Source organism: Oxyura jamaicensis, chromosome 1 (assembly GCF_011077185.1).
Source record: "Oxyura jamaicensis isolate SHBP4307 breed ruddy duck chromosome 1, BPBGC_Ojam_1.0, whole genome shotgun sequence".
In the NCBI taxonomy this organism is placed as follows: Eukaryota; Metazoa; Chordata; class Aves; order Anseriformes; family Anatidae; genus Oxyura; species Oxyura jamaicensis.
In genome coordinates, this window is record NC_048893.1 from 178340063 (window position 1) to 178368002 (window position 27940).

Below are 27940 nucleotides of genomic sequence, written 5' to 3' on the forward strand. Positions count from 1 at the left end.
AAAGTACTGTTCATCCCACCATATGTTCATCATATGGTTGAAGACAGGGAAGGTAAATGGCACTTGTAAAGTGTCTGTTCTTCATTATCTAAAGAGAGGAGCTAGGAAAGTGGCTTGTTAAAGTTAAATTTATTATTATAAGTTAAATTTATACTGCCCTTACTGTTCAAGGTCAAAATCTTCTTTTAAGCCTTGCCCTAGCACTCAGTAACATCCTGCTGAACCGTGGATTTGATAGTTGATAGATGTTTCATAATGAAAATAATGTTTCAACAAGCAGACAATTTACCAAATGCATGGTTAACCAAGAAGAGAGAAGCTTGGGAATTGGAGTAATTTCAGTCCTGACCTGTCTGGGGAGGTTCTTGTCACTGTCTGGGAAGAGGGATTAAAAAAAACCTGCTTCTGAGGCTCTGCCAAAAGTTAAAGGAAAAGCTAAATTCTCCTAGTGAGCAAAACATTCTTCTACCACTCTCTAGAAGGGGAACTCAGGGCAGATACCACTTCGGGCTTCTGCAACCCCTGCCAAATTGTGAGAGGGAGGATGTTCCAGTGTTACTCTGCACTGGAGAATTTCTTTCCAACAGCTAGGAAGGCTTCCAACCTTGCCTTCTCTTGATTTCCGCAACTACAGGATACCACTTCTGCCTTCTCTCCTCCCCCACATAGTAGTAGATATATTTTCTTTTTTTACAAGGCAAGAGTGCAACCATTGACGGAAATAATAACATCTCCCCAAAACCCAGTGAAACTCTGTAAATGTTTTATTACTGTTTTCCAATTTTATCTACTTTATTAATCACAGAATCACAGAATGGTTGAGGTTGGAAGGGACCGCTAGAAGTCATCTGGTCTGAACCCCTTGCTCAAGCAGGGACATCTATAGCAAGTTGCCCAGGACTATATCCATAAGACTTTTGAAGACCTCCAAGAAAGGAGACTCCACAACCTCTCTGGAAAACCTATTCCAGTGCTTTATCACCTACACAGTAGGGAAATGCTTCTTGAAGTTTAGATGGAAACTCTTGCATTCCAGTTTGTGCCCATTGCCTCTGGACCTGTCACTGGGCACCACTGAAAAGAGCCTGGCTCTGTTCTCATAATAAATGGCTTCTTTCAAATGATTAGGTAGCCAGGAACTTCAGAGTCTCCCCAAAGAGTGAGATCATCATCAGTGAGATGATGATGGGGCATAACCTGCAGTAGGTGTTTTAGGTCTACATAAACTATCTAAACCTACATTGTATGGAAACTGGAACTGAGGATGCAGATTCACAATGTATGTGTACCTGCAGGAGTCTGCCAGGTGAGCTCATGGATATGAAGAGGGCAACCAAGAAAAACTGCAAAAAAATGAATATATCTCCTAATGAAAGACTGATCTCCAGACCTACCTGACACAGACTTTGTATTGCAGAGATTCTGCTTTACTGGGAGAGACCACATCCCTTTTTGTTCTGCTGCGGATATCAAACCAGTCTATTTTAGATAGGGGTTCAGATGTACCATCGTCTGCAGCAGGAGAGTCTTCATAATCATAGTTTTCCTCAGAGTATACAGAATCTGGAGGTGATAAACAAAATCAGCCATGCATATATTTGACTGAGGAACTGCTAATTTGATTCCTTTTTGTATAATGATAAATACAAGTGGGCAGTCATGCCATCTCCATGAGCTTTATAAAAGTTTGTGGTACACCGTCTCAGTATTTCTAATTGGTTCAAAGTTAAAATTTGAGGGATAATTGTAGTAAGAACAAGAAGATCTAGCTAAGAATGGAGTTTGGGCCATGTATTAATATATAAACTACAATTCCTGCCTCAAAAAGTTACCTATTCAAACAGAAAACAAAAAAAAATGCAGACATAGGCAGAGGGGATGATTCGACACTTCAGGGGAAGGAAAATATAGCCTTGCTCATATGAAAATACCTAAAACAGATCTGTCCCAAAGAATATTTTAAGGCCACTTGGTAGGTCTCTCCATTAGCCAGGGAACTAAGCTGAACTTTCCCTGCATGGCAGCCGGGATGGGAGTTTATCCCCACTCTCCTCCCAGTAACAGAAGTACTGATATATCTGTTTAGGTACCCTCTGCACCCACAGTCACTTAGAGAGCCATTAAACTGTTTAAATTTATTTCCACTCTCTGAATCTGTAAAACCATTGATTATTTTTAGCAGTTGACCAAACACGTCACCTTTGATACTCAACCACATCCCCTTTTCACTTACCAGCATACTTAACTCTCCCTTCCATTTCCACCGTCAAAATCAGGTCATTGCATGTGTTGTTTTTCAGCTCAGAAGACCAGTACATTTTCAATATCTAAGACAAAAGTACAACCATCAAACCCATAAAAATATCCTTTAAATGACAAGGGATTTACTCATCCAGGACTTCAGCAAATGTTGATGGGACATGGGAGTGTGGAGGGAAACACCATTCTCTCAGAGGCACAGACTAGTCACAGACAACTGCCATGGATATAAGCTGGACAGATCCATATTCAAACCCCAAATGTCCAGGGACCTTTGACACAACTCTCCATCTGCACCAAAAAAAGTGTTATTTGAAACTCCAGCCACCTCTATCTGTGGTATTTTCTAATTAACTTTTCATGGATTTAATGGTGTTAAAAATAGGCAACAGCGAATGTTTATCAGTGCGGATGGTAGGCCATGAAGTTTAGAAGTTTGGTGGTAGGAGCAGAAAGGATGAAGCCATGGGAAGTAATTTTTCATTTGGTTTTCAAAACAGGAATGAAAGAAGTCCAGCTGGACTTTTAATTTCTGATTTATGGCTTACACTCATTGTCCCATTTCCTCTGCCTTGTACAGACACTTCAAGTCTTCTCCCAAGATCAAACTGCAAGAAAAAGCAAAAAGTAGAGATTTAGTGTGTGCTCAGCATCTGATGTATTCCTTTCCTGTGATCTTAACAATCTTCTATGGCTTTTACCCTCACAATTGAGACATGAGAAATATACTGCTATGGAAGGGGTTGTGAGACCCCCAGTCTAATGGGATTTTTAATGTGCTGGGCTGTAGCATCTTATTCTGCTCTTCTGGGGCCCAGGAGACAATTTTTTCCTGACTTCACTCTCCCTTTGGTAGCCAGGATTTGACATTTCCATAGGTCCCAACACAGCGAATAGCAGAATATTCCCCCGCTCCCTTCTTCTCTCCTTAGCAAGACTTTGAATGGGATCCTGGCTCCTCACCATTGGTGGGGAATGCTCACATCACCAAAATTCTTGAAAGGACAGGGCAGGGCCTCTAAATTTTTCTGTTAATCAGCTGTTGATTTTTTTACCTCTCTCTGAAAATATTATTTGGTTGTTTTACAGATTAAATTGTTGAAAACCACCATGACCCATCTATCATGATTGCTTAACAGGAGAAAAGCTATGCCAAGTAGCCCAATGTTTCTCCTATTTGAGGAAGAAAATCTTGGAACAATGAATGGTTGTGTACCTCTAGCTCCTTCTGAATTCCATCATCACTATCAGTCAAAATAATAGTGTAGTCTTTTTGCCTTCCAGGTGTTCCCAGGTTTACAGTCAGATTGGTGGAACCAGTACCCTGTGTCTGTATGCTGTATGCTGACATTGCTTCCAGGGCCACCACTGTGTCCTAGGTGAGACAGAAATAAAATTAAAATTAAAAATTATACCAGGCTATTTCAACAGTACATAAGGTTGATTAGTTACCTGAAGCTATTCTTCAGTTCTAACCTTTGTGCTGATTTGAAGTTCTCCTCTATCTGTCTGTCCCCAACTGCACAAACTATTTTTTTCATTACCCAGCTTCTTCTTTTGCCATTAAAATCCCCAAAACACTGCAGGTCTGATCCTTGACTATTACAAATCTTCATAAAGACAAAGAATCTTTGCCGACTCATAATGCTGTCTATTAAGGGGCAAAAATCGTTGGTGCTTCATAAACCAAAGTTTGCAGAAGTTTAGGATTAATTGTTATGATGCTTTCAAACCTAAATAATAAAGTCATCACGGATCTACTATTTTCTTCCCACACCCCAAAACGCCATGTGGGGTGATGGTGAAGCACCTGTGTAGAGCAGTATCCTCCACCATAGTTCCTCCTTTCCGTCAGCCACGTAGCAATAGGCGTTGCATACTCCAGGTCTCTCAGGAGCAATGCTTGAAGCAATGCATAGGCACTGGTTTCCACCGAGACTGCATTGTTGCCGTTTCCCCAGTAGCGCTGCTGCTTTTCTGCAAGAATAACTCAGTCTTGAATCCCCTTGGTAAAAGTCTACATGATATTGCATGTCATAGCACTGAGGAACCAGCGGATATAGTTGCTGTCATGAGACCAATGAATTAATAGGGAAGCAGAAATAATGGAAAGGAAAAACATGCCATTTTCAGTTTTGGCTTTTGTAATCATCACAGTCTGATGACCCCATTGCACCGTGATGTCCATGTGATGGAGTGGTAGCACTGTGTTCAGTGGTAACCCAGTGACAAACGTTAATTATCTCTGTAAGTCCCTACACTTAAGCTATGTCTAATAAACCATAATTTATTTACCAAAAATTTAGAATCTAATAGCTGAGCAGTGCAGCCATGCAACCAACTGACTCAGCATTGATCCCAGCCATAAAACGAAGGGGAAGAGGTGATGTCCGTGTGGAGCTGCAACAAAGCACTCAGAACTCAAGGAGAGCTCTGAAGATGGGAAAGGCATCTTCACTCTTCCTCACAAATTCTAGACTTTTCCCATATGTAGCTGCTCATTCCCACAACCCACCAAAAGTTTCTGCTTTTCCAACTGGCTTGGAGTTATTATTATTATTATTATTATTATTATTATTATTATTATTATTACTTTTGGGGGAGAGGACAGGGTGAGAGAGGAAGATGTGCTTTAGTGGTGTAGAAACTCTGTAAGTAGTGAGGGAAGCAGAAAATATGAATTTCTCTTTACTATGGTTTTGTTCCATCTCCAGTAACAGATAAGATCACAAGCAAAATACACAATGTTAAATTGTTACTTTGTAGTGGTATCAGTTACACAAATTACATATATGATTATGTAATTAAAATGCTTAAGTATATTGCACATATACATACAAATTTTTATAAAATCAAATGTCCTTCACTTACTTGATTTTGCTTTATTATTATACAAGAGTGCTGAAAGCACTTTAATTATGAGGAATGCTTCTAGTTGAATTTTTAAGGATAGTTACTAGTACCTGGATTAAAAACAGAACAGCTCCTTAACTTTTCTTTCAATGACTGGGCTTCACTGCCAACAGGCTGAACAAGCGTCAGAGCGTAAGCAGTGATGGCAGTAGAATAGCAGTTAGTATTTCTTGGAAGTTGAGTTTTCATGTAAGCCACAGCTCTTCTAACAGCTTGTATCTGTGAAAACAGTAGGATCCATCTGAAAAGCTCATCTAGACCTACTAACTGTTAGTGGGTACTAGTGAGTACTAGTGCAGTCATTTCTGACACAATTTTAATAATTTTTGCTTTGTGATTAAAGCCATCAGTGATGGAGTGTGTAGCTTAAAACACCTTGCTGCACATTAGGCAACTGCACCTTTTCCTATCCACAGATGTATTAAACAGACTATTACCTTGCCATCTACAGTACTTTAAGACAGTGGGGTGGACATGCTATTGTGAAAATGCCTTCAAGGTTATAGATAGAAAGACAGGTTTCCTACCACATCAGGTGACTCTTTGTAAATCTGTAGAGTATGTTGCAATGCTATAGTTACAAAGGCTGTCAGTGCCAAATTCTCTTCCGCTGTCCCAATGCCACCCTGGAAGATGAAACGTGAAAAGGAAAAGTAAAATGTACGTGTTTTTGCTTATGATTAAACATATAAAATAACTTTTTATGAAGACGAGGATCTTGTCAAAACATCTAACTACAAAACATGCTGTTTCACCCTTAAATTTTGCTCAATAACTTCTGTCTGCCTCATAGCATATTTTCTAGTATGGCAATATTAAGAGATCGGGAACCCACCACATCCTTCATATGATGATAAAAAAAATTAATTAACTTACTTACTTAACTCCTTGTTAAAGATTTACAGTTTTTGTTTGGACTAGTCCTGGCATCAGCTGTTTTTGTTTCTCTGCTGCTCCCTATATATTCAAAATCCCTTTAAAACCCCAAACCAGAACTTTTACATAAAAGTATTATTTAAATAAATTTAAAAATTTAAATAATACTTTATACTTATAAAAGTATTTAGTCACTATTACCAGATCATTTCCCATTCTTCTTCTTGATAAGCTAAACTCGGTAAACACAGTGCCCCTCCCCTCTTTTTTTTTTTTTTTTTTTTTTCTCCTGAAGATGTGCATTTTCATTCCTGTACTTTCTGATTCTTTTGCTCATGCTCTTCTTTGACAATAGGATCGTTATTACCCTTCTGTTTCACTCAGCCCCAGTTTGCTCCAAAAGTTTGCCCTCTGGAGGACAGATTGTTTTCTTGGAGAGACTTAAGTCTCTGTACGAAAGTATTATGAGCAGTTCCTGAAGCAAATGTGAAATCAAAGATAAGTACCTTAGCATAAACAAGGGTTAAAAATCTTTTTGGCCAGTTCCTGAGCTGGTTCTTTTTAACGTCATTACATGAGCTGTGGAACTGGCTTTGAGAGTAAAAGCCACACTAATGTTTTTAAATAATTAATAAAATTAGTGCTTTTTTTAATTTTATTTTTTATTTTTTATTTTTTATTTTTCTTTGTAAGGTCAATGCAAAGGTATCTTCATTTTAAATGGTTTCTGGAAGGCTCATAATATATTTATACCCTAGATGCAGAGAGAGTAACAATTTAGTTTTTCTAGGTACTTATAGGAGATGTGTAGGCTAGCATATACTCTTGGAAATTCTGATTAAATATTAGGATTTTTGCTTTTCATGAGAGTCATTAAATAATGAAACAGGTTACCCAGAGAGGCTGTGGGATCTCCATCTTTGGAGGTGCTCAAGCCTGAGCTGGACATGGCCCTGGGCAACCTGATCTAATTAGACCTGTCCTGAGTGGGGTCTGGACTAGATGACCTCTGGAGGTCCCTTCAAATATAAGTTATGATTGTTTGAATCTATAGCTTTTGTCAATCAAAAGCATGATTTTTATCAAGCAAAAAGATTTCAGAGCTAGTTTTCTACATCCTCTAGAGGTACAGGTCAGCTGCAAAATCACCCAAGATGGGATTAAAAGATAAAGGCGGTGACATACTAGCCATATTTCTCTGATGGATCTATTAACAGATTCATTGTACTTTACAGATTTTGTACTTCCTACATTACAGTGTTTTTATTATTATTATTATTTTAAAAATATGTCTTGTTACTCAACATTTCAGAATATTCCTTTTGATCCCTAGCAGCCCTAAAGATGCAAGAGAATCTTCTTAATACTAATGACCTACCTGCATAGTCCTGTCCAATACTGGGTGATGGTCGTGGAATGAACCATCTTCCTGCTGTTGAATAAGCAAGTAGGTAATCGAGTTGCGTATATGATTGTCTTCGACACTAATGTATTCTTTGCACCTTGTGAGTACTTTAACAATGAAAGCAGTTAACCTGTGCAAAAGAAAATGTTCCAAACTTGTGCTGACATATGTTTATACATGAGTATATTAATGGGAAAAGAAACATTCTCAGTCTGTACGTAGACTCATATTCAATACAATGTGCTTGCAATGATAGTCTGAACACTCTGGCAAAGGCAAAATAATCTGGGGCTCAGTATAATCCTCTTTCATCAAGGACTAAACACTCACAGAGACTTAAAAGACTCACTATCCATTGGCAAAAGTACATAGGCAACACCACTAAACTGTGACCACCACCCCCAATAATTATGCATCAAATGATAGTAGTGGAATTTTAGGAAAAGGAGAGAAAAAAAAAAAAAAAAGAACCAAAACTGATTACAAAAAATACACTTACCATACGCTACTGGGGGTTGATTTAAATGCTCCGTAGGAACCATCGTTCTTCTGGAATTCAAGCAGTCTAGTATAACCTGTAGGAACAAGACACCTTATAATTGCTCAGATACACATATTTCTTGGCCATTTTTGTACAGCAGTTGTATTAACATGGATGTGTTCAGCATTGACTAGTGAATGTGTGCATGGAGATGTTCACCAGTATATCAAAGACTAAATGCCTGTATCAGCAGACTTTTTACACAGAAAAAAGGCAAGACTTAAAAGTTATTTTATCTAGTTCGATTTAGCAGAGCAATGAGAACAACCTGAAAACTGCAGGTATCTATAGATACATGGCTACCAAGGAACTTTCTGCATAGTGAATACTGGGAAGCTTATTCCCCATTATTGACAATTTGTCAAGCTGTTGACTTTATGGTGCATGGGATCAAAAAACATAGAAAATATCTACCCATGTCAGATGAAGGCTTTAAAATCATGAGTAGTTGCCTCTGTTCTACACAACTAATTTTCTACCCCAATGATCTTCTTCAATATGAGTCAATAAAAGCATAATCTAAAGACTAAATGTTGCTGATTATATCATATGTGTATGTTATAACAAATAATCCATAGCAAGACATCATGTCACTTCGGACAATCTTAGATAAATGGGCAAAGACTTCCATTCAGCAACTATTAGCATGTTTTTTTTAATCTCTATTTTTACCTTTCTTCTTCAGTGACAAAGTGCTTTATGCCATGTGCACACCACTACAGTTAGAAAGATACGCGATACCTGATACAATACTGATAGCATTCGATCTCTGTGTTAGTGCCTGTGAGATGAGACATCTCCACTGCTAGATGCTGTGCTCCTGGCTTTTAACATCATCTTTGGACCACGTCTTGCAATGGGCTCTTGAAGAAGCAGCCCTTCAGCTGTCCTCTCCCTAAGGAAACTTCTTCCCTGGCTCTTCTCAAGGCTGTTGGAGTTATTCTAGCTCATGTAGTGAATACCCAAGGGGGTGGACTGTGAGTACCAACACTCTGCAATGTCAGATGCAAACAGACAACCACCTAAATCCCCCTCACTGGTTTTATTTCTCATGTCTGTCTGCAGGTTGTCAGTGGCATTTCAGCTTGACTGTGTTAAGACAAGGCTCGCTCCTTTTGCAAGCAGCAATGGTTAATGTGCAATGCAAGGGGATAACAAAGCCAGTGTTAGTTGGTGTCTGTGTTTTTCTGTGTACCGTTTTCAATCATCTTGATGGCTTCAACCTTCTGTTCAGGGTTAAAGTTATTCCACTGCTCACTGGCATCCAAGTACTCAATAGCATAGACCGTGGGGGCCATCTTCACCATCGTTTGCTCTGCACAGCCGGTGGGCACCTTAATAAGTTTCTCAATTCCATTGAGACTAAGACAGTTTTCAACAGAATCACCCATAGGATCTCCTGTTGTAAAAGACATAAGCCATAAGACATTCTATATTTCAGGCTGACTCATATAACATGAATAAATGTGATACTAACCACAGGGTGACACTCCAGGACGCCCTGATTACACAGTTGCCTGATACTTCTCATTTTTAAACAGTTTGCAGCCACTTATGTCTATAAGGTTGGAGAAGAACAAAGGTGAGCTCCCATGCCCTGGGAAAGCTGGAGGAAGGAGGCTGGGACAATGAAGGAGGATGGAAGAGAAAGAGTCCTGAGGCTGTTAGAGGCAGGCAAGCAAGGAGCATGGGAAAGACTGGTGCCTCAGGTTCAGACTAGAAAGGTCTTGTCAAACCAGACTTGATCCTCCCACAGATGGAAAACAAACAAACAAAAAACAATAAAAAAACAATAAAAATCATGCCTTAATCATGTCAAGCTTCTGGGGCATTTTTTTCCTCTACAGTTTTCTCATTTAATGAGTTTAAGTATGTCCATACTTTAGAACAAGGATTTGAAATGGAATAGTCTTTGCGTCAAGGATGCATTATTGTACAGTTCCTGAGAAAAATAATTTTTATCTTTAATAAGAATATTAGATGTTTTAAAAATACGTATGCAATGTATAAGATTATTTTATTAAGTTAATATATGATTATATCTTCTCTTCAGAAAAACAGATCTTTCCAGAATTTATACATCAGAGTCTGGCATCCTTATTTCTGAAGAATGAAGAAAATTTCTACAGGGCTACATGCAGTCTGGGGTTACTAAAGAAGGTAAACTCTTCCTTTCTTCTCTGGCCTTCCCAGAAAGATAGCCTCAGCACAGTGAGGCAGGATGGACTGCATCAAGGTATTATATCCAATACAAGAGAGAAGGAGTAATTAGAAAGAGGTGAACTACTGGATTAAGCTAGAGGCTGTTTTCTTTTGTGACTCAGGCATGTAAGGCAGACCATTTTCATCATGGTAAAAAAAATAGGAAGGAATGAAGACTTGGTGTTCCAAAATGAACAGCACAAGGTGTGTGTCTCTTCTCACCCACAGAAATTTATTGATCAAAAATAACATTTACCTTTCAGGTTAACAAATACATGACTGTCAGAACCTGGTACCATATTAGATGGTCTGTTCAGATCCAGTGTATGGGACTTTACTGCAAATACATAATAAATAGAGATCTACATCAAAACTCTTTAAGCATAAAGTACAGTACAATTTTAAAACACACATTTAATTAAATGTCTTACAGCTGATGAAAATTACAACAGAACGGTTATCAGAAATATTAAATGAAAATTATGAAAGAAGGTGCTTATCTTTCTTAAATTTATTTTTCTATCATCAACAATATTTTTTGCTTTAAAGGAAGATTTTAATTTCAATTCTTTATTTGATTCTTTTAAATCTATATTAAGATCCATTCATTACTGAATAAAATAGAGGCCTACTTAATATTTTAAAAATGCTACCTATGAGCACAGATGCAATACAAATCAATTCCAAACATTTAGAATTAAAATATTTTTCTTTTCTAAGTTTTTTACTATGTTTTGGATGAAGAGTGTTTTTACCTTATGAAATGCTTTACCACAGCTGTCAGATATTCACATCAGGCTTTACAACCCCTATTCCTATCCCACACCTGATCTCTATCTAACTGCTAAGTGTAACTTACAGTCACTATTAATGCAAATGGTCTGTTCTTCTCTCTGTAATACACCTTCAGCCTGTATAAACGAAGAAAGAAAAGTCAAAACATTTGCCACCACTTACACCTGAGATTAAGTTGCAAGACAACAATGATCTCTACCTTTTCATTATACCAGCAGATGGCAGAAATAGGACATTTTGAAGTAAAATTTCTTTCCAGGTAAAAATGAAGCTTGAAATCAGAATTTCAGTTTCCCAGTTGAAATGAATTGTACTGATTTTTTGTTATTACTGACACGTTTTCCTTGATGAAATTATTTTAACCAAAGATAAACCAGAAAAATGAAACTTTAAAGTTTATTCTCAGCTTTGTGACTGTGCAAGTCAAGTTCACAGGTGCACTTACTTACATAAACCTTTCTTCTGTGAAATCCACTAAGTTCTGAGTTTACCTTGTTGGTAAAGCTCAAAGATTTTTCCCTTCTGATTTCCACACTTATATCATTAAAATGCCTGTATTTTAATAAAATGCCTGTATTTTAATAAAGTTTTTCTACAGACAATTTTATTGTTTTGGTGTATCACTGCAGAGACTGTGTCTATCTCTAGAACAGTTATGGTCTGTAACATGGGGTGCAGGTCCCCAGCACCCCATGCATTATCTTTGCCCACATGGTTGCACCTTGGCACTAATGGTGCAGATATTCATATTCTGCACTTTTTGTATGGATTGAAAATGGCTCTCAGTGTCCTACTTGGATTCTGTAATGAGTCTGTGCAGATCAGTGCTGACTTTTGAAGAGTATTTTTTTTCTAAAAGGCTTAGAAGAAAAGGCTAAAGTTCAATTTTCAAAGTGTTAAAAAAAGAACCAATATATCGAATAATCAATACAATGCCTTTGTTTGCCTGTATGTGTTTTACCTCTGCTATTGTTAAGCTTGAAGATCCATTAACTAGATATATAATAATAGGGTTAAACTTTATGTTTATCAGAGGCTACTTACTTCTCAAAATATTACTAGATCAATATCTTCAATCTTGGCTTTATAAGAGAAAAAAACTTTTTGCAAATATTGATGAAGCAGGTGGAAGGTAAAGGTTAAGAAATGAACACTGTCTGAAGGATGTTGTTACGATGCCTCTAGTAGAGATGCCTTTTTGTCTTTCCATGTATGCTACTTACAAGCTCACCACAGATTTTCTTTCCCCATTTTTTTTCTTTCCCCTGCTATAGCTCAGTCTTTGCTGAGAAACAAAGAGATTCATGAGATTGCTTCTAACCTTATGTTTCTTGGATATCACTCCCTTCACAAGGGCTCCACACAAAGAGAATATTGCATTTGATGAGAAATACATATTCATGAAGTGCCCACCCTCAACTAGCTCTACTTACCACAACATTGAGGTTCTTCCTAATGCTATCACCGTGCCCTGAAGTTTTGTCAAAAGCAGAAATAGTAATTGGAATTTCTCCCACAATTAAAGGAACAACTGAGAAATAGGCTGGTGTTGCGGAGTTCCCCTTAACCAGCAGTTTCAGCTGCACTGACTTCTCTGTGGCCTCTGCAGTGCATAGACCCTTCACGGCATCCATGGTCACTGTGACCTGTGGGGACAAGGCAATGCCACAGTCAGGGCTCGTGCATCCACCATGCTGAGATAAGAGTGGGAAATGAGAAACAGATATAACACAAAGCTTTTGCTTTTGCTTAAAAAGGAAACAGCAATACAGACATTTTGCAAGAGAGAAAGTGATTTCTATTCAGCTCCCCTGAATTTCCTGTGCTTGCATTGGGCTTACATGGCAGTTTTGGCAGCAGAAGGGCTGCAGGGGAGGCCTCTGTAAGAACAGTCCAGAGGGTGCCCCGCGTCAGATAAAAGCCCGCTCCAGCCAGCTCCAAAGGGACCTGCCACTGGCCAGAGCCAAGCCAGTGAGGGATGTTGGTTCTGCCTCCATGAGAGCAGAATTAATATAGCCTGAAGGAGGCTGCGGCCCATGGAGAGCCCCCACTGGAGCAGGCCCCGGGCTGGAGCTGCAGCCCGTGGAGAGGAGCCCACGCAGGAGCAGGGGTCTGGGGGTGCCAGAATCCCGTGGGAGGGACCCCACGGGGAGCAGGGGCAGAGAGTGACCGTGAAGGAGTAGCGGAGACAAAGAGTCAGGGACTGACCGCAGCCCCCATTCCCCGTTGCCCTGCACTGCCTGGGGGGAGGAAGAAGAGAGTGGATGGGGGGAAGGTGTTTTAAGTTTCTCATTGTTCTAGTCTGTTAGTAATTGGTAATATAGCAATTGGTAATTGATCGATCAATCTATCAATCTATCTATCTATCTATCTATCTATCTATCTATCTATCTATATCACACCAGTTACTGGTAATATTACCTGTAGATCATCAGGCAGATAGTTGTAAACCACTGCTTTTATTTCAAGCTGTTCATGTCGTTTAACTGAGTATGGTAATCTCAAGGACACAAAAAAGTCTTTGAAAACATCAAAGGTGTGGGGGTCTACTATGCAAAATCCTAGGATAGGAAAAAAAAACAAAAACAAAAACAAAAACAAAACAAAACAAAACAAAAAAACATACTTGAGAACTGCACATTTACCATCAGTCAAATAAAAGTGTCTGGAAGGTTTTTGTCAGGTAAAAATCGGCAGTGATGTCAGTAGTTTTGTGAATGAAATGTGGCCCAGCTTTCCCACAAAAGCCATTTAAAACGTAATGACCTTTCTTCACCCTTTGTAAGCAAACTCCATGACCATTACTGAACCCTTGTTTGCAGATGGTCGGAACTCACTCCCTCAAATATTAAAATACAAAGCAGTGTTATCACCACTACCTTTCTTGTGTAAGATAACAGCTGTGTGGAAAATAGACTAGAAGGTTTAGAGATTTGAAAGAAAAAAAGACTGTTCTGAGCGTTCAGTACATCCTCCTCTGTAGCCCACTTCATCCTGTTTTTGTAAATATACATCTATCCTTTAAATTCCAGCTTTAATATGACATAAAAGAGAGGAGTAAACATCGTGGTAAAAACCCTTGGCAGTTTTTCAGTATAGATTGTCTTACTCTGTCAACTTGACATCTGTTTTGAAAAATACACATTCTCTATTCATCCGCACAGAGTAACCCAATGGAACAACAATAGTGTACCTTTCTGGGGAGATATGCTTATTGCCTGGACTTCCCAGGTAGTTATAGAGTCAGGAGCAATGTTGTTTACACTAAGAAACACAAAATAAAATAGTATTAAGAAGGGTGCATATATGTAAACATTGCTATTTGCTAAACTTTGAGTATTCTAAGGGGAAAATAATCCCTCAGTTGTAGAGACAACACACTTGCAAATATTCTGAATTCCTCTGTATCAGGTAACATATACAATTGATATTTATATACGTTTTACTGTACAAACTTACGTGTATTAATCTAGTCAAGTAATACAGTACCTATGATTTCCAGGATTTTTCAGTTCTTTAAAATTCCACCACCAGCTCTCAGGAAAATAACTGCGTAAGTTGAGAGACATTTCATCAAATACTTCTTCTTGGTCATCAAAGTCTGAAAAACAAAGGTGGGGATTCTCTTCTGAGGGTTTTGGCTGATGACTTAACACTATCTAGCACGGCATCTGACAGAGAGAAGGTAGTGTGAAAAGTACTCAGAATGAAAAGACTTCATAGGGGTTTAATCCTGTATATTAAGAAAAAAGAAACAAAAAACAAAACAAACAAACCAAACCAAAACAAAATACCAATGACATACCAATGACCAAAGATTTTCATTGAAAAAAAAAAAAAAAGAATAAAAAAGATAGTAATTCTTACTAAGTTCAATAATTGCATGCTGCCAAACAAGAAAATATTCCCCTATTCCCCTTAACTAATAAGTGGCAAAGATGTTCCCACCATCACATATTTGTGACAGAGAAAGTGAAACGTGGTAGCAGAGATCACTCTGAATATGGTCATTCTTAATGTGAAGGTTTTTTTTTTTTTTTTTTTGGTGACAGTAGCAGGGTAGACAACCCTTAGCCCTCCCTTGCCCCCCTGTGAAAGGTCATTTTCTTAGACAATTGCATTCTTTACATCGTGCCAAGCCCACTCTGACTTTCTTCTTTGCTGCCTCTTTCCTGAGGGCTGCGGCATTTTCACAACAGGTCTTGAAAGCCTCTCTGCATCCAGGGGAGCCAACCACCTTTGATAGTCTTTGCAGACAGGAAAGCCTCATGGGAATTAATTTCATTCCATCTTCACAGCATTTTCGTAGACCAGGGTCTTGATATTTGCTGACTGTAACGTAAATAAAGCCCAGAATTAGTGCTGTGGAAGCAGCAGGAAGTGTAAAGGTGTTCATTGTATTAATTCTTGTCATTACTAGCAGTTAATATTAAGTTTATTAATATTGCAACAGTCTACATGAGGACAGGAACCTACTTTCCATTCTAAAATAAGTCCACAAACACAGGAGCAAAGCACAGGTCCTACACCATCTTAAGTATTCTAGTGTATATTTTCACTTCAAATTGAGACTGTGAATTAAAAATGTCCCCTTGATATGTTGGAATTAGAAGACATGATAGAAACAGTCAAGGCTGTGTCTTTCAAGCCCTGGTGTCTGTCAAGGAAATACCAAAAATCACTGTGTGGAAATTGGTCTAAAGGAACACTTAAAAAAATCATTTATTACATATTTTTTAAATTTAGGCCCAATATTGTACTGGCACTTCTCTTACTTGGAACATGAAGTACCAAAGCTGGCACAACTTTGAAGCAGAATTCAATGGAAAAAAAAAAAAAAGAGGGAGGGGCAATAAAACAACTTCTGTCTATAAAAATAATTTTGAAAAAAATGTAAGGCCAAAACTGATTCCACAACATGGTATCTAGCTGAAGTACCTCACAACTGGGTTTATTATAAAATGGTGAACTAGTTTTCATGCCCATCCAGGCTCATCTTTGCTTTTGTTTGTTGGGTTGTTTTGATAGATGATGCATCAGGTCACAAGGCATAATATACACATATGTTCTAGGTTAAATCACCTAACACAAGAACTGGGACTATTAATATCTTGGTGTCCTTTACTTGGTTTCCCAGCAGATCCCCTCTACCAAGCCTTTCAGGAAACCTAGCTGAGTGAACATACCAATTCCTGAAATTTTCTGCCGGAAATCCAAAGATCTCTTCTGTCTTCTGTTAGCTTGGAGGCATGTGTACCCTGAGAAAGCAGAACAGAAGAGCTTTGTTACGACACTACGGCAATAACAGCCTGACCATTCAGGTCACCTGTGGAAGAACCCACCTGATTCACAGAAGACCTGCCTCTTACAGAGGCACCCTACAGCCCCAGCCAGCTTTGCCTGACCCCAGGTGAGCTGGGTGCCAAAGGACCAGCAGCCAACATCTGGGCTGTCTGAGCTCTCATCACCCAGTGGAAGAAAAGGAAAAGAAAAATCCAGATGGAAGGCAGTTCTTACAACAGCATGATAAAAGGTTTTAATTTTCAAGCTATCAGACTCCCCAGATGTATAGTGGTTTGTACAAACAACTAAAGGGCAGATTTCACTTACCTTCCCGAACATTGGATTTAATTGTATCTGATAAAAAGGCGAGACCAACATCAGTAAAAACTTGAGCACTATCTCTACCACCACCTGCAGAACATCCAAGATCATACGAATTCATTGCATTAAATACCTGCCAAATAAAATAGCATAGATGGACTGCACACATTTGCAAAATTATTATTATTATTAATTATATTATAAAATTCTTACTGCCTTTGACTTGCAAAGCTCAACTGTTGGTATGAGCAACACTTGGAAAGTGAGATTAAAGCTGAGGGATGTTTTAGTTGGCACATAATTTCAATTAATGCTTTATTATTGTTATTATTATTTTTAATTTACAGTCTTATCTGATGTAGTGTGGAGATTCCAAGACTGCTCATTTTAAATCTATCTTAACTTGCAAGAACAAAAACATTTTCAAGTTTAGCAAAAATTTGATTAAGCATTTAATAGCCACTAATTTCATTTCATCCTCTCATTAGTCATGGACATTTTTTCTTGACTAGTAGGTATGATATTTTCTTCTTAAAGTTTTCTTACTTTTTTGGCTGTAAGTTTATTTTTCTTGTTCAGAATAAAAACTGCTTTATCAACCACAGCTAATGCAATCGTTCCCGCATGGTCCGTTTCAATCAACAATTTGACGTTGTCTGTTGGTTCATATATTTGATGTTCTGTTCTCACTTTAATCTAAACAGAAAATATTGAAACAAAAATGTCACATTTGTTAATAAAACTCAAACACTCTTTGGGCAAGGAATACTGTCAGCTGTGTCTGTCAGCAGCATGAGGCTGGGGGATGTTTCCATTATGCAGTGCTTCTGCTTGTGATCCTGCCTTCTCAAAGAGGTGGAAGCAGATATCTCCCACTGGTGGACACAGAGGAAGGCTAAAAGACATGGTCTATGCAGGATACTGGACATTACCTATCAGTGGCACAAAAGCACCAATGTGAATTAAAAGTATGTGTAAGGGCTTTGCTGAACCACGGCTTTCGATATAACTTTGAGACAACTCTGTTATTTTCCAATGGGAAAAAAAAAAAAAAAAAAAAAAAGTAATTTTGGATGGCTGACACTTTTCAATAGTTGAGTTTCATGCTATAGTGAAAAATCTTCTTTTTTTTTTTTTTAATTATTATTATTTTCTTTTTACTTTATAATACCAAAAGGAGGAGGAAGGTGAAAGAAAAGCATAGAAGGATTCCTATGTTATCCACATTTATTTTTCTGCTGGAAAAATTTGTTAAAAAGTGCTTTTGAAGTGCTACAAAATTTCAGAAAAGAATAATAAAGAAAAGATTTTAAATTACTTAAAATTCCTTTTTTTTTTTTTTTTTTTTTTTTTTTCCCAATATGCTCACTTAACTTTCCTTCTTTTGATGAATCTTACTGCAGAAACACAAAGCTCTCAAGGGATTCTATCTCTCAGGAGTCCTACTGGCATTTCCCTGTGGATTTCTATTATGTAGGCACTTACATACAGGGATTTACCTTTATAAAACCATATTTTTCATCTTTTTGAGATACAGCCTGTCCTATAGAAGAAGATTGTCTTTTACATCATCCCTGTGAGTCTTTCCCATCTCTACCTTTTAGCAAGAATCCTGATGATTGCCAATAAAAAACAAAAATTTCCATCATGCCTTTAACTTTTCAGCCCCAGGTCTTCACTCTCTCTGATGATTTTTATTACCATTTTGGTATACAGAAGCAGAAGCTATTTGCTTTGAAAGTACCTTTCCTTCACAGACGTCCATAACGTCTACCCATACAGAATCAGCAACAATCTCTTGACGGCCCTGGTTTTCAATGAAGTAGTAAGCTAAGAAGCGAAAGGTGGGCACCATCTTCTCAGTGATTTTGAGGTTTATTGCTTTGTTTGAGGAGGGGACCCTTCCCAAAAGCTCAACTTGTCCCTTTGCCACAACCTGAAAAGTGGAAAAAAACATAAGAGAGAAAATGAGCATAGGAAAAACAAAATAGATTGGACAGTACATTGCATAATATATATATATATTTGTATATATATATAATATGGATATAATTATCTGTGGCCATCCGAAATCCTCACAGACTTTATTCAGGGGACCAAAATTTGGGAGATCCTCACTGCCAAGCAACAGCAGTGCCCTCATCACCCTGCGTGCCCAGTGCTACATCTTGCCAGATCCCAGAAGCAGCAATTCCAACCCTATGCTCAGCCCCCTAATTAAAACAGCCCCTGAAAACCTAAACGTGACTCCTCAGGATACAATTATTTCAATGTATTGAAGTCCTATTAAAAATAAATAGGACCTGTTGCCCATGGTGCTTATTAGCCTGGGAAATTTTAGCTGCCAAGGAAAATTATGAGGAAAAGAGAGAGAAAGGGAATTAAACACATCTGACATTCAACAGATTAGCACCTGGAATGCATCCATGAATACATTTGTCTCCTTCAGCACATTAAATAACTTTGCATGCCTGGTCCTGGCTGAGCACAATTGTATCCTGGCTTTTGCATTTACAGAACTATCTTTGGGTCCAATTTCAGGATGCTATCTAAGACCCTAACAGTCAATGCCTTCCGTGGCCCTTCATGACATATTCTGTTGGAGATTACAGTGACTTTCCTGTTAACTGATACCAGATGGAAGTAATATGGATCCGTGGCAATTTAAGAATCATGTACTGTTCATGAAATAAGCAGTAGTTAACTACAACAGGCATTTTCTGAGATATTCAAGACCCTTTAGAATATGACTAGGTTTTCTATTTGTGGGGACAGAATCATATAGCTATATATATGATTTGCTCACAAGAAGGTAGGCAACTTTGTAATAGCTGAAGAAAAGGTATTTATTAGAATCATAGCAATAAAAATAATATTTATTACATTAAAAAGAAGGAATTCAGATTGGAAGGAGTGGGAGGCTGTCAACTTGGTATTTTTAATAAATGTGTACACTCACATAATTATGTAAATATTATGCATATTGACCTATTTGCTCTAGACTATTAGAAACTACAGAACAAAATTCATGGTCATGTCTCCTTCTCCAGAAAATAATAATAATAATAAAAAAAGATAATCATGAATCCAAAAATATATGTAAATATATATAAATAACAGAATTGTAGAAATATTTTTGAAGGGACAGGTGGCAATCTCTGGTCTGTCTGCTCAAAGATTGGCCAGTGTAAGTAGATAAGATATGTGTTTTTTTTTTTTTTTTTTTTTTTTTTTTTTTTTTTCTAAGTGAGTGTTGAATGCTTCAGAGGGTGGCAATTCCATAAACTCTCTGTGGAAATTATTTCAGTATTATATTCATCATTAGTGAAAAGATTTTTCCAAAATGAGTCTTCCAAACTACAGTTTTGCCCTGGGCTCAGTTTTGTGCCTATCCATATTGGATGGCATGGCCATATTGCATGGTACCACCTAGGAAAGTGTGTCTATGTTATGTCTGTAATTTCTCCTCGAGTAATTTCAGGTTATTAGTAACTCTCTCTTAGCCTCTTCTTCCCCACAGTGAAGAAGCCCAGCTGGCTCAACCTCTCGTATCATCTTGGTATCATCTTGGCTGTCCTTCATTGGACCCCCCCCGGCTTCCCATATATTAGTAAATAAACAGATGTTCTGGAGAATATAATTTCTAAAATAAATTATTTATATGCTGCTATGCTGTTTACCATATAATAGAAGTAGTCAATCTTTCCACTGCCAGTCTGATGAATGTCGTTCAAAGTAACACGTAAGGTATCTCCGGGTGCCAGGACAGTATGTGGGATGCTGATGCTGAGGTAGTTGCTGGCAGAAGATTGGTATCTTTCAGCTCTGATACTGGCTTCTGGTGATTCTAATTTTTCTTTTCCTTCTTCAGCCTTTACCTGTCAGGGGAGAAAAGGACAGAATAAGTGTTCCTTAAGAGACAATAAGCAGTGTCACTTAATTCTTGTCTCGCCGGGTTATTTAGAAAATGAGGGGAAACTAGATGAGTCCCTACAGAGACTTCATTAGCAGAACCTGGCAAAAAAACCACCATGATTTTCATTACTTTATTGCGTGATGCTACTTGGTCTTTTGCCATATTTGTGCCTGATAGTTTTCAGGTTTGTCTTTTTCTGAATCAGAATCTATGGTTTAAGATCACATGGTGGTACTTTAACAGGTTTTTTCTCTTTCTATATTGTGCTCATATATTTGAACCTTCTGATGTAATCCAGATGGAGACCAGACTCTGTATTGCACGAGTTTTTCCTACATCCTCTTCTCATCATATGTTGTCACTTCTCATGGTGTTATTATTTACAGTTCCATTCCCATTCCCTATGCCAAGAAAATGCACATCCGAACCACGCAAAATCATGCCACGACCCATACATATTCCCAAAGGGCTACTGTACAAGAGTGTCATCCATTTCAGTGAGGCATCCCTCAGGGGTCTGCTCTATGTAATGTCTTATACAACCTTTACACATTTATGCAAAGTTATGGTGTAAGAAATCATGCTCTATTTTCTGTGCTAACTTAATGAAAACAGAACATCTTCACAGTCATTTGCAACAGTCTTATGAGCTCTTCTCAACAGTATGGTTTTAAACTCAAATGTTTGGGTTTTCTTTACCATTATTTGAAGTGTCTGTGCATCTGCAGGGATGTCAAATGTAAAGGGGATTAGGCCCTCTTTATTAGAAAGTGCAGTCTTCTTCATGGAGGACTTTCCAGGCGAGGTGACAGTAGCAGTGACAGACAGAGAGGCAGCAGGAGAGCCATCAACCAAAGTGACAGAGGCCTATTGAAAAAAAAAATAAATAAAAATATCTTTTTCTGTTAGGAAAGACTTTCCTTTCTTGAAGGAAAATCCTGGGTTTAAAAAATGCCCAAAAAAATACACATTTTTTTTTTTTCTTAATAAAATAAAATGAAATACAATACTAGCATGTGAAAATTGGAGCTCTGAGAAAAAAGAGTAGCAATTGACTCAGTCTGGATTCCATCTAAGATAAAAATCAATGAACACAGATTAGCAGCTTCTCCATATTTTCATGTAGCATCTGTTACAGATCTCATCATATCCCAGAGATAGTTTACTTTAACTGCTTTTAGACAAATTGCTAGCCTTAACTGCTTGTAGAAAATTTTGTAGGAAAACTTGAAGGTGTGAAGTTTAAAACTCAAAAAACTTAAATGCACTTTTAAAAAAATCAACACCCTCTATTTCAGTTTTCAGAATTTTAATTTGATACGGGATTGATCTAATGCAATGTGATTCTTTTAACCTTTCCATAATGAAAGAGGAAGAGACTGCTACATGTTTTATAAACCATTGCAGTGCAACAGTGCACAGATGACTTCCAGAACAGAAACAGAATTTTCTGGCTTTGATTTCCCTGCTCAAGCTGAAGACAAACCAGAGACACCAACAGTAGCTCCTTGTTGGTCCTGTTCTTGAAGGTCTCTCCTACAGATCTCCCACTGGATCAGATAAGAATTTTATAAACAGAACAGATATAAATCCCTTGCTATGGAAGCACAGATAGCTAAATACTACATACCACAACAGAGAAGGGGGCTCCAGGCACAAAGTACTTTTTGGTGTTAGACAGATCAACCACATAAGGAGATTTCACAAACTTCACATTGCTGAGTTCCTCTTCCCTCATCTCACCACCTGTTAATATCAAACAGTGCATGTTGCCATGAGAGCAGTAACTATTTAATTGCTTAGTATGGTTTTCCATTTTTATGACTCATCCCATTTTAAGCAGTACATATAAATCAAACTAGAATATGATCCCTCCCCAAAGATCTTCAGTCCTGAAAAGAGGAAGAGATGGATACAGACCAACCAGGGCAGGGTCAGTGCAATGGCAGTGCCAGGTGTCTGCTGCTCCAGCAGGATGGCACCAGCAGCTGCCTGCTCTTCACAGCTTGGAAATGGAGAGCTGCAAAGGGCCGTGTTCCTCTCAGCACAAAAATTCGCCTCTAACACATCAGTTGGTACAAGGTGTTTGCAGACACACAATGTACTGATACAACTGTTGGTGCTAAGGCTGTGCTCCTGCCTCTCTGATCAGCTCGGGCTTTGATATTGTCATTCAGAATCAGTAGGGGGTCTTAAATCTTAAATCTCTAATTTTCTGAAAGTTTATATATACATATATATATATATATTTCATTTTTGGTTACTGGTACCTGTTAACATTACCAAACATCATCTTCTGCAACTTCACAGCTTCACACCTAGAAGATAGTTGCAGCATCTGCTTCTCATCTAAGATGCTAATTTCTAGTTAAAGCACTTCCTCCAGCTACTTCTGAAAACATGACTTGCTTTAAACTAAAAAAAAAAAAAGAAAAAAGTGGAGGCAACTTGTGTGTGGAGAGGAGAGGAGGTATGCACAGAGTCACCGTGTCATACAATGAGATCCACCGTGCTGGCGTGGTAATGGTAGGGAAAGTCTTTCAGCTCCTTTTGCTCTTGCAATAGGTGCTGTAGTAATAGTACATACAGGTACCTATAGTAAATATACTATAAAATTGCACGGCTGGAATGCATTTGACTTAATTTTAAGATTCTAAGGAATCCTAATAAATATTCAGGATTTTTAGGACTTTTTAGGATTCTAGTAATTCTAAGCTGAGGAACTAGACTACTTTTATAGTCAGTGGCAATCAACACCCCTAGAGTAGTGTTTATCCCATTCATCCTCCCTACTGAATATACGAGTGTCTGAGTATCTAGCTCTGACCAGATATTTTACTTCAGAAAAATAAAATAAAACAGAGCAATCCCAGGACAAATATTGGCTAAATTTTAAGGGTCAGCTCCATTGCTCTACAGTTACCTCAATGGAGGCTATAATGAGGTGGGGATGGGGTTCTTCAGTTTTAGGTCTGATTTAAGTGGCTTCCAGAAGAGATCTGCTAGGGTTTGCTGCCAGTTCTTGGCCAGCTGGTATGTTGGGAAGGTGATCTCCTAGGCATCATATTTTCAATAGGAATTTAGGGGGACTGGTCAACTAATAATAAAACACCAGAATGTTTCTGTAGATGGCTTACTGTAGCACTAGGTGTGGAAAGATGGCAATAAGATAGTCTGATAAAACTGTGGGAAGGCATAAGAGGACTAGCAGGAGTCATAAGGGCTACATCACACTGTGGCTGTGGTATATGTCTCACCTTTCCACAGATATCTCAGCCAGCTGAGGAGCAAAGCAAGTTAAGGCACAGATCCCAACTAGTAACTTTGTAGGTAAGGAGTAGGCCTGGCTGAAGCAAGTGCTCAAACAAGGTGTCAAGGGAAGCAGTTTAGTTGCGTTCTTAGAGGTGACTGGTGCTGCTTCAGATGGTCTAGAATATCTTAGATACCCTCACAGGGCTGCTTAATATGGGCCAAGATCTCCCACGTGAAGGATTATCCCAGAGAAAGATCAACATAAATATTACAGGCTGCATCAGCCAAGGCATTGTATACTCACTTGCAGTTTCTACAGCAGTAACAGCAACGTATAAATGAAACCCTTCCAGAGTAGAAATACTCCTATTTAATTTTTCTTCCAAAAGTGGTGTATTTAAAGTAACTCTTCCTTTTCCATTTTGAATCTAAAACAGAAGTGGAAAAATAAAACTGGCAGCCCTTGCTGGTTTGTTACCTTTAGCACAAACTTGTTGCTCATAGCATGACTGTGATAATACAGGGATCTATATTTCAGTGATTTCTGACAATATTCAGCTCACCTGGGGTAAATCTGAATAATTCCACTGAACTCCAGTACTTACTGATAGCTGTTGTTCCAGGCCTGGAAGAAAGACTTTATTCTCAGTTTCATCTATTATTCCAAATCGTACATATGCAGCTCCTTGAATCCCTTTTCCATAAGAGTGCCTTTGGAAGGAAGAAATGAAAGGAGATGAATCAGTAAATTAATAAAAAAGCAAGCATAAATCAGAATAGTCATTTATGCTGCAATAAAATAGGGATATTTGTAGGTATTCTGTCTGTAACTAATAGCTTGTAAATGAAAAATAGTCCCACCTACTGATCATGAAGACTTTTGTAAAAAATCCATATACAAAGCAGTGATTTTGCATGCAGACAAATATATGGAGTAAACCACATTGGCAGAATCACATCTGGAGACATCATCTGATAAAATTTATACTGGAGTAATTTAAACATTTTATTTTATTCTATTTTACAATTTAAGAAAAACTTTAGTTGCGCAGATATGTGAGGTCTCTTGAAACTCATCCCCTTCACAGACAGGGGGGGAGGCATCTATTTAATTTGGAAGAACAGCTAATTCTTTTCTATTAGATAACTCATGAACAGAGCAATTTAAACAGGCAATTGTATCAGGGATTGATATGAAGTGTTTGTACCTATGAAGACTTCCAGAGTCAGATCCCACCTGCTGAAGTTTTCATATCTGCACTAGGCAAAGTAGACACACACCACCCTGTGCATCTCCTGTGTATTCAGGCAGTGTAGCACAGAGGCCTCTTGTAAGTGAAATATGTGCCAATTTATGCATCTGACCATAACACCACTGAGCTCTCCCTACAGGTGATGGAGAGACAGAATAGGTCACAATGTTGGACCTGGCAGGCTCCTTTTCTAAGGAAACCCTGGCAGATGGCATACTTCTGCAGCACAGCTGTACTGTGCCTGTACTCATGCCACAGAAATAGAGAATGGTCTGAGTAAGGGACCTGTAAAGATCACCTAGTCCAGCCCCCAGTGGTGTTGTCTCTTGCTTGTGGAAATCATGCTTCTTTTCAGTTCTGTAATGGATTGTTTTTGTTTAAATGGTGACGCTTTCGAACTGGCTATACCTGTGCTAAAATTCAAAACTGGAATTTCTCAGAGGACTATGAGGCAATTGTTAAGAAAACTCCTTAAAAATAAAGAGCTAGTAACTGAGGGAAACAACAATCTATATACCAACTAACTGTTCGTTACATACATGGCCAGTTCAGAGAATAAGTTCAGTTATCAGGAATTCTATCTGTTGATTTTGATGAAAGTCAAGCAAGCCTGTTTAACCCCAGTAGGACTTTTTCCAATTAAAAAAAAAAAAAAAAAAAAAAAAAACAGAAAGAAATTATTCAACATCATTTTTCCTCTTAAAAATTATAGTAATGTGGAGTGAAGCATATATGAAGGAATTGCTCTGTCTATAAACTCAAAATTGAGTGCTGCAATAGCATAAAGAGAAAAGTTTAGAAAGGATCAAAGTATTAAAGCCAGTTATCTCTGATATTATCAGGTAATCATGATTAAAGTAAATAACTATTCAATGGGATGAAATAAAGAAATAAAGGTGAGAAAGAGAAGAGCAATGAAGCTGGTGAAGGGACTAGAAAGCAAGAGTTATGTGGGGTGGCTGAGGGATTTGAGGTTGTTTAGTCTGGAGAGGAGGAGGCTGTGGGGAGGCATCATCTCTCTCTGAAAGGAGGTTGTAGTGAGGAGGGTATCGGTCTCTTATCTCAGGTGACAAGTGGTAGGATGTGAGGAAACAGTCTGAGATTGTGCCAGGGGAGGTGGGACATCAGGAAGAATTTCTTCATGAAGAGAATGGTTGAGCATTGATTGGAAAGGGCTGCCCAGGGAGGTGACAGAGACCCTATCCCTGGAGGTATTTAGGGTATGTGTGGACATGGCACCTTGCTCCTTGCTCACCCCTGAACAGCTCCTGTGTGTTATCTGGGGAGTGCTCCATGGCTGAGGCCAGGCCTGTGCCAAGCACTGGCCAAAGGGCCAGTAGCCAGGCTCCAGGGCTTGGGAACCTTTCCTGAGACAGTTCCACTGACTGCACACGTGCTTCAAAGCTGTCATATTCAAGTACAAACAAAGCCCCTGATGTACGAGAGTAATTCCTCATATAAGGGGAACACCGAAGAAATAATAATTGAGATATTAAGATATTAAATAATAAGATATATTTAAGATATTACATAATAAGATGTTTAAGATATTAAATAATGTTTGAGTATAATGATAATTCGTTCACTGCTCTCAAAGTGGAGGGTTTTCTGAAGTCAAATGCAAGATTTGACTAGCAACAATTGAAACACTAGCAACAATTTAACAATATAAACTACAATAACTTGGTGTGATCCCTTTTTTGTTTAAGCTTTAAAGAATGTTAGGGAACATGATTAATCTGAAAAAGCCAAGAGCTGACATTTTTTAAGGAGGTGTTTTTAGTGAAGGTCTGGCAATACTAGCTGATAGTGTGTGTTCAACTTTCTTCTCATACATCAAAATTGTCCTAAAATATGTCTGAGTTTCTGTCTAAATAGGGAGAAATAAGCAGGGTAATTATTTCATTGTTACTAAGATAATGGAGAGTATTTTATTTCAGGATATATATTGCAGGATATATATACATATCCTCAAAACCAAAGAAAATATAAAGGTGAGCAGAAGCAGTAAAATGGTCCTTGCTTCTTTGAAACTGAAAAGATTCCTTGCAACTATGAAAGAAGACCAGCTGCCTGTGCTCCTTTCACAAAATTTATTCCTCTTCCAAAATAATAAAAAAAAATGCACCAGGTCCTACCTTAATCACGACAGAGACAGCAAGACATTAATTCAAAATTTGAACTTTTCACATAGAAGTTCTTGAATGTTATAAAATGTGCACTTCTGATTATGTGCAGTATTTTGTTTGCTTTTCCCTATTTTTTGTTTATTGTTTTTCATTATGGAAATTTATATGCTCTTTCATCAAAATAATACCATCTTCATACCATGATTTTTTTTCCACTAACAGAATCTTTAAGACAGATCTTTCTTATGTCTTCCTTAAATCAGATTTATAACATCTGAATTAATGCAACACTCAGTCACTTCATTTAAATGTCTTGGATCTCAGTCTTACAAATCTCATATAAGTAAATCTTACCTAAGTCATTAACTCTGTTTGCATGAGTGGTGATTTCAGTGAATAGGAAATACGTTGTTGAACCTCCAGAGAAAGGTTTGATTTCTCTTTCCATCTTTCCAATGTGGAAATTGGCCAAGATATTTATAGTGATTTGGATTCCAGCTGAGTGGTAAATAAGGCAAGAACATTCTCCTCACAGGAAGTGATTTAGTACTTCCACTCCTAAAAACCTTGAAAATTCTACAGCCAAGAAGTGTTGATTTTTATTCATGAGGCATAATATATTTTATGAGTCACTGTTAGGTCATACAGCAAATTTAGATTTAGGTTTGTTGGTGTGGGATCAAAATGCCAGAGCCACAAGATCAGGCATAGTTTTTTCTCCATTCTCCACAGAGCCCTGCCTCATGGTCTGGCCAGTCTGAGAGCTCTGTAGCCATGTCCAACACAGTGTTGCAC

The 27940-nt window shown here is 38.1% G+C and overlaps 1 protein-coding gene across 1 annotated transcript in view; it reads right to left on the minus strand.

Annotated features, from left to right (window-relative positions):
* Positions 1-27940, minus strand: part of LOC118165691 (complement C4-like) — a 42902-nt gene that overhangs the window by 10079 nt on the left and 4883 nt on the right. Inside the window, exons 7-32 of the mRNA XM_035323907.1 lie at positions 24369-24474; positions 24068-24191; positions 22142-22257; positions 21211-21378; positions 20276-20473; positions 18340-18531; positions 17142-17291; positions 16602-16728; positions 16178-16249; positions 15120-15323; positions 14481-14592; positions 14185-14255; positions 13413-13552; positions 12425-12637; positions 11056-11107; positions 10453-10533; positions 9190-9393; positions 7953-8028; positions 7427-7583; positions 5700-5798; positions 5223-5391; positions 4070-4236; positions 3476-3634; positions 2808-2867; positions 2234-2327; positions 1395-1563 (exon numbers count right to left, since the gene is read on the minus strand). Of these exons, the coding sequence (XP_035179798.1) occupies positions 1395-1563; positions 2234-2327; positions 2808-2867; positions 3476-3634; positions 4070-4236; positions 5223-5391; positions 5700-5798; positions 7427-7583; positions 7953-8028; positions 9190-9393; positions 10453-10533; positions 11056-11107; positions 12425-12637; positions 13413-13552; positions 14185-14255; positions 14481-14592; positions 15120-15323; positions 16178-16249; positions 16602-16728; positions 17142-17291; positions 18340-18531; positions 20276-20473; positions 21211-21378; positions 22142-22257; positions 24068-24191; positions 24369-24474 (3480 nt within the window). The remainder of the gene's footprint in view (positions 1-1394; positions 1564-2233; positions 2328-2807; positions 2868-3475; positions 3635-4069; positions 4237-5222; positions 5392-5699; positions 5799-7426; positions 7584-7952; positions 8029-9189; positions 9394-10452; positions 10534-11055; positions 11108-12424; positions 12638-13412; positions 13553-14184; positions 14256-14480; positions 14593-15119; positions 15324-16177; positions 16250-16601; positions 16729-17141; positions 17292-18339; positions 18532-20275; positions 20474-21210; positions 21379-22141; positions 22258-24067; positions 24192-24368; positions 24475-27940) is intronic.